Source organism: Diuraphis noxia, unplaced genomic scaffold (assembly GCF_037042655.1).
Source record: "Diuraphis noxia isolate RWA-SAM2 unplaced genomic scaffold, SU_Dnox_SAM2 contig0004, whole genome shotgun sequence".
Taxonomy (NCBI): domain Eukaryota; kingdom Metazoa; phylum Arthropoda; class Insecta; order Hemiptera; family Aphididae; genus Diuraphis; species Diuraphis noxia.
In genome coordinates, this window is record NW_028301714.1 from 72301973 (window position 1) to 72309950 (window position 7978).

The window sequence follows — 7978 nt, forward strand, 5'->3', positions numbered from 1 at the left end:
AAGTGCCACCTATCTTGACACAATGGAAACGTGAAAAGGGCCGATCTATATTAGTAAAACTAAAAGTCAATGGTTGATACCATGAGTAATCACTGACTATGTTACTCTAACATATTTATAAAGTGCCTAAATATTTTGAAAATTTTAACATGTAGGTATAGAAAACGATAATGTGAACATTATTTTTTTGAACAAATCAAGTGTATACAGTTGTTCGTTTTTGAATAAAAAAAAAAATTAATAAATTCTTTAATTTATTAATGATATCCAATGTCAATATAAATACCATATCTGACTATAATTTTTCTTTTTTTCTTTAAGTTGAAACCTCAATAATAGGCCCACTGGCTTGTATTACATACTTAAATATTAACTAAACTAAATTTTACAATTTAACATCTTTCATAAACAATGAAAAAAATTTTATAGCATCTTCGTTAGAGGCCGTGCGTTGCTAAGGTGTAAGGGTATAACAGTTCTGCAGGTATGTCATATTTTTGTCAGGACACTCATGTGTATCTGCGTTACTACATTAAGTTAGATTATGCTTCAAATATTGTACAACTTACGAATAAATTAAAAGTAAAAACAAAACTATTGAATTATAATTTAAGCATTAAAAGTATGAATAAATTACAATAGATATTTAGGACTTCAAAATGTTCATTACTATAGCTAAATAGGCATAGAACAATCTGCACTTAAATACATTATACAACATCATTATTTTTGTCCTTTTATATTGACCAACCATTGAGAACGACTTTTAGCTTGAATATTTTTAAGGATATTTTTGAAAATACAAAACCAAATGATTCCCAATATAGTACTAACAGCTGTTTCTACGTAGAAACCGTTCACTATAATAACGCAATGCCCTCCTTTTGTTTCACACACCTAAAAACAAAAGTAGAAAAAAAAATTAAATAGAAAATGAATAAAAAAAATATTTAAATACTTTCAGATGTCACTAATGGTGGCTTATTTTTCAAAATTTATATTTTAATTGTATTGAGTCATCACATAATCTTATTAGTTATTGTGATAAAAAGAATAAATTGTGCGTGTTTCTTAATGTAAAATAAAAAATACTTATTTCAATATTATTAAATTTTTTAAGCCTGAAAAAATATATTGTAATACTGAAAAGTGAAAGCTATAATATTTAGATTTCAGAAAAATAATGGAACAAGCAGGTATTCTTCAATCTGCATAGTCGATAATATTATACTTATACAATATATTTTAATCAAGAATAAGAACACATACATAATATGAAAAATAGAATGAAGAGCTTAACTGTATTACTTCAGAAATTCCCAGATAAATCAATTATAAAACAAATTTATATGGCACTTTGTAATTCGATTCTATTATACAACATAACAAATTGGGGAAGGGGGCACTAACAAGTACTTAACAGAACAGATATCATTATATTACAAAGGTATCGCACAAAAATTATTCTAAAAGTAACATACTCCCTACCACTAAAATACCCATCAGAAGAATAAAATTATTCAACCATACAAATATATTATTTATTTATAAATTATACATTAGAAAAATTTTAGTAAAAATCCGTAAAAATCCGTACTAAACCATACACTCAAAGTTACAGAAATAATAGAAAAGGAAAATACATTAAACCGTCATTTACTTTATTGACTAATTATAGAAACTCTCCCAACTACATGAGGAAAACTATTTTAAACAATTTAAATAATGAAATGGATAGTCTAATATAAAGTGTATGTGAAAGTCAATCCAATAATACCAATGATATAATTAATAAAAATAAAAAAAGGCAATAAATAAAATAGTTTGTGATCTTGATGAGAATGAGTGTATCAATAAAATTATTATAAAAAGTCCTTATTTCTAACATAACATCGTATAATATGTATCTATATGTATGTTATGCTGATGTTAATTTTTGTTTCTGAAGTTTCTATTTTCATGTTATGTTTATTTAATTAAATCATATTTTTATTTGCACAAGTATTTTACATTTTTACTTTAAATCAATTGCAATATCGCTGAACTCCGTATACTAGCTAGATACGAACTTATAGCTCAGTTGGTATATTCGTATCAGCTAATTAATTAATGTATTTTATTGTGATTGTTTTGGTTGAATAAATTAACAGATATATCTTACATTGTGTTCCCAAATTATATTCTCTATAATTTTGATAAACCTGTAATATATTCCTATCTTAAAACATCCATGTGCCCAAATATTATAGAAGAATTGAGCTAATATTTAAAATGTAAATATAACAACTAACTATAGTCTATACAAAATTAAACATATTATTTTTAAGAATGTTTTATAAATTATCTTACAGTATTGTTAATTATTTTCATTATTATACATGAATGTCTTACGTCTTTTAGATTTGGTGTAGAGCAGTTATTCTTGTGATCTAAAGAACATTCTTCAACTGTTAGGAAATCTATAACTCCAATAGCGAACGAAGACACCCACGCTCCTCCGAAACTTGCAAGTGTACCCAATAATGACATGTAAGTAGCACCAAAACGTGAATCACTTATCTGAGAGAAAAATGATAATATAGCTACTCTCATAATATTAACTAGAATCTATAAAAATGAAATCAAAAAATTATTTATACTTATAAAATATTTTTTTTAAAGATATTAAAATTTATAAAAATAGTATTTTAGTTAAAATTGTGAGATCTTAAATCACCTGTTAATTAATAATCCATTGTTACTTACATCATTTATTGATAGTATACATATTAAAAGTGCATAATAATATGTTGAAATATCAACCGACCCGTTCACTGTTATTAATGTCGGTGTATAATAAATAAACACCCCAAATAAAATGTTAAAAAGAAATCTGAAATAACATTAAAAACTTAATAAATTCAATCACGGTTACAAAAACTATAAATAACTTTTGTGTACAGTAACTGTACTACAGTTTTAAAGTTTTTGACAATAATTTAAAAAAAATAATAATAATAAAACTCTAAATTGTCTTATGTCTATAAATAGCGCAAAAATAGTCTCAATACTTCGAAAATTGTATGATGCATTTAAATTATGAATACACATATTCAGTAAAAAATTCATGTATTTACAGTTATTTAATGTAAAGTAATACTAAAAAACAAAATTGTTATTTTTGTTTTTTCAGACATTTTTGGAAACTTTTAGGAACTTTTACTTTTTATCCTCCTCCTAAAAAAAGTACCAACTATAGCTTTACATTCCTATCGGAAAAAATGCTGTTGAATAAAATTTAACACACTAAATCTATACATAGAACCCAAACTCTTCAATATTTGTTTCTATTTAAAAATAATACTCGTCTAAAAAGACTCATTGTGTCATTATTTCATATAATAAAAACCAATAATTTCGTTTTTTCTGAATCTATTCATCTAAACACCTCACACATTTGAAAATTACGTTTTGTTTTTTTGCTGTTAATAAAAAAGTTTACAGTGAGTGACAATTTAAGTTGGAGTTGACTTCTAATCATTTATTTTTATTGTTGTTTATAAACCTGTTAAATATGGCATATATATAAATAAAATATATTCACACTAAAATTTTTCAAACACTAATTATACATTAAAATTGTAACTTTAACGTTTTCAAATTTTTCCCTTCATTCAGACCTAAAACTAAAAACAATAGCAGAGGAATCCAAATGTTTCTATAAAAGATTCTACAACCACCTAAGCACTCATGCGAATCCACTTATTAAAAAATTGGCCTCCGCTACTATACCAGGTAATCCCCCAAGACGCCTAAAGCGCAAGTGGTGTCGTGATTTGTTATAGTTATAATAATAATATATAAAAAAAAAAAAAAAATTAGTAAATAATTAAGAATTCACAGAAAGTGTCATCAATGGGTGGCTCCTTTCATCAAATTATTTTCCTGTCATATTTACTCTTAGCATATATTCTTATTGTATTATGTATTAATGATACAGATTGTATATTACTTGTAAAAATAAAAAAATAAAATAAAAAAAAAAAAAAAACTTTAACGTTTTAGTAATATAAAGATTTTATTATAAGCTATATTATGATATTGTGTAAATATTAATACCATCTAGAATATTATTGTGAATTACATTTATGATGAATTTTGTCACATTCCATTTTTAGTATTTATAAAAACTGCCTACTGAACAGAGTTATCATAAATCTTGAGGACGAAACGTAGAAAAAATTGAAGGTATTTAATAAAATCATAAAAAAGTATAAACTATAAAGTATTCTATATCCAATATAAATACTATGTAAATAATAATCAATCAAGAATATAAACTTATTAAGTTGCTTCTATATTTATTTTGTAACCTTTAGAGTATAGAACTTAAAGTTCATATCCTCCAATCTTTAGTAGATATATTTTAGTTTGTCTACCTGAAGGGCATTGCTGTTAGATATATGTTCATTGGTTTTGGACCAGAAGTACATTTCGATATAGCAAGTGGCAAAATCATTTTTACAACAAACATTGTTGTATTTATTACCATAATGTCGTCTTTTGGTACACCAACATCAATGAGTTGTAAAGTCGCTAGACTTTCAGTCACAGATAATCCAATCTATTATACACAATAAAAATATTAATTACTGATGGATAAATATATACAAAAAGTGGGTAAGTGGATGTCGTTCTGCTGTACAGTAAGTTACAAATGGGTTACTATATTAGATGGTATAGCTATGAATTCAATGATAAAAAATCATAATGTATACAAAAAACGATTCTAAACGGAGGTGGTTTTTCAGTCTAGGATATTTAATATTAAATTATTTATATTGTTATTATTTCAACAAAAAATTGTAAGTAGCTATAAAATAAATAATTATAAATTCAGTCATTCGTAGTATACATGATATATATATATATATGTGTGTGTGTGTGGTGTGACATATACATCCACTTAGTGTAACCGTATTTTTCATGATAATATGAAATTGACGTCCATCGTATTCAAATGTAGACTACAATTTTAATTTTTAATTTAATTTTAGATTCTAAGCGGAGCAATTAATGTATTGATTTTACAATGATGTTTGCGTCTGTGTACACAATAATATGTTGTCGAAATAATGATTCGATTATTTTTGCTTTCAAAGTTGCGCGGTCAATCGTTCAACTAAGTAGCCCAAGTATACGTGACATAGTGTGTGTACTTGTGTACTGTGTAATGTAAATAATAAATATCACATGATAATATTTTCTTACTATTATTAATCATTGTTATTTATCACAAAACACTTAAATATTATTATTATGTACATTTTATAAGTTATAATACTTGCTATTTACTACACCCATAAGTCAACCTACCTACATTGTATTAACAGGCGCAAGTCGTCGAGCTAATGTTAACACATAAACATAGAGCGTCAAATACTAAATCTGACATATACCTGATTCTTATAATTATCAAGTATATGAATTGATAAAATAAATATATGGTGCAAATTTCAAGTTTCAACAGCTATTCGTTTATGAATAACAACAAAATATGAATATTAGTACCTACCTACTCAATTTTTCTTAATTAAGTGAATATGCAAAATTATAAAAATTGGAAATCATATTTCAAAATTTACTATTGGTTTCAGTGAGCATTTTAAATAGCCAGTTTATGTAAATAATAACGTTTTAATTAGATATAAATAAATCCTAATATTTACCTTATACGTCAACAATATTAATGCCAATAATCGAATAGCCGGTAGTTTTAAAATGGCCCAAATTAGTGAATAGCTTTGAACAATGTTGAGCTTCACGTGGTCGTATTCTAATCTCCTATCTTTCTCTTTTTTGAAAATTGCAATAAATGTAGTTATTAATATAAAAATAATACCCCAAGTATAGAATAAACCTGTACAAATTAATAATAATTAGTAAATATTTTACATTTTGACAATCAGGCGTTATTGCTACCTATACGAATATAATCCGATTTATTACACACTAAAGATTTGCCAAAATGGGTTTCTTTCTAATGAAAACAAAATGGGTTTCTTAATAATAGCTCTAACTTGCTTACTCTTCAAAGTGAACACTCCTCCCACATCTGGTCTAATACGTAAGTGCTTGTTGCTAAAGTCTTCTGAGGTCAACAAGGCGGAAAATACAAAACTTATCATTATACCGACCGACAGACCGGTCATATTGCAAGTAGATTCATAACCCACGTTATTCCTGTGTGATATCAAATTTGTATCATAAGCACATATTATTCATCACGATACACTAATTTGAAATGATAAAACAGTTAACAATAACACCAACCTCTTGAGCATTGTCAGCGCCCAACCGCAGACGACCATATTTAGCGTGACAAAAACAATTTTCATTAATACAAATACGGATACCAAGTTTAGCATATCTGGCTTTTTGGTCTCTGACAGCCATTCATCAATATTACCAGCCATATAAATGAAGCATGCTCCTGTTCAACACAAATAGTTTTATACAAGCGCATCAAACTATACACTACTGTATACACCATGCAGACAACGCTGCATCTTAAATCGTTGTACGCACGAATTTTTAATGAAAACTTTAGTTTTAATATTACCTAATATATTAATGAAAAATATTCATTATGTTTTATTACATATTTTTGCCTTTCTTAGTTGTAACATATCTTTCAAATGGTTGCAATTAAACACTTGAGCATAACGATTTTTAAATTGAGGTAAAAAAAAATGTTCAATTATAAAAATCGATTCGTTATCAATAAACACCATGCGTACAACGATATAACAGGTATTCCTAAACCCTGAACATTAAAGTGCATTAATTGACTTCAAATATATTATATAACATTCGGTTTCATATGTTTTTAAAATGTCCAGATTTCATACATATTAAGCGTGCGTATACCACAAAGTGATAATCCCACTATTGAATAAACGTGAGTGACATTCATATAATATGAATAAGCTTACCCATCAAGTATTGGAGCGGTATGAGCCAAGACTTTCGTCTTCCAATCTTTTGTACGTACACCACGTCTACCAAAGGCGCCCATATCAGTTGTAAGCTATCCGGCCATGCAACTAAACTGAACATAGCCTGTAACAAAATATGACCACATTTATGTTTATAACACTTGTAGGTAACGGTAAAATATACATTTTTATCGTATGATATTAATCGGACGGGTACACAATATTTTTAATTTTTAATCAAATATTTACCTGATCCTTGTAAGACACATTTTTGTTGCTTTGTAAAATTATCGGCATTGCCAATGTCAAACCAAATGGTATGCCTTGTATCATATACAGCAACAATAATAGGAAAATATTCAACCAATCTCCTTTCAAATTTGGTTTCTCAGCTAAATTCGATTCATTAACTTCTGCCTCTGCTGTCATGTTTTCTAATTCATCTTCTAGCTGCTGTACCGTAGTCATGTTTATAGTTTGGTCTTCACGATTCACAAGCTAAACCCATAACGCATATACACTAAGCATAAAAAAAATTAAATTATTATTACAACCGATCACAGCAGTTTCCGTGCCTATACTGAAGTGTTTCTCGAAAACTAACTAAACTCGTTATACGTTTATTATTCAAATTCAATTTTAACATTATGTTAAGAAAGTAGGTATGATAATGTTTACGGCGAGGCACTGCGGTGTATACTGAATATTATTTATTTTCTCTGTAATTTATTATATTTATATATTGGATTGGATGTACATTGTACAACAATATCGTTCTTACAATCTAAAGGACATTATTAAAATATTTGAACATTAAAAAATCCAATATTTAAATATCAAGTGAAATGATTAAATAATGTCACGTAAGTATAACCAAAACGAGGATCACTTATCCTATTAAATACTACAAATTTAGCCGCTCTCAAAATAATATTACCTAGAATCCATAAAATATAAATAGAGTACAATAACATTTTGTTAATATGATTAAGATAATAAGT

General features: G+C 26.8%; 1 protein-coding gene across 2 annotated transcripts; it reads right to left on the bottom strand.

The window, feature by feature from the left end:
* Positions 1-237: 237 nt before the first annotated feature.
* LOC107163021 (acetyl-coenzyme A transporter 1-like) lies at positions 238-7727 on the bottom strand. Of its 2 annotated transcripts, none has more exons than XM_089227625.1 (9): positions 7227-7727; positions 6975-7101; positions 6313-6472; positions 6068-6222; positions 5709-5899; positions 4419-4603; positions 2746-2872; positions 2392-2559; positions 238-897 (listed from the first exon to the last, which is right to left on the bottom strand). In XM_089227625.1, exons 1-9 carry the CDS (start codon positions 7443-7445, stop codon positions 724-726), a joined length of 1506 nt encoding a protein of 501 aa, XP_089083751.1. In that variant the 5' UTR covers positions 7446-7727; the 3' UTR covers positions 238-723. The 2 variants fall into 2 exon arrangements, with proteins under 2 accessions (XP_089083751.1, XP_089083750.1); XM_089227624.1 differs by having other exon boundaries at positions 2392-2607; positions 7227-7723.
* Positions 7728-7978: the final 251 nt, after the last annotated feature.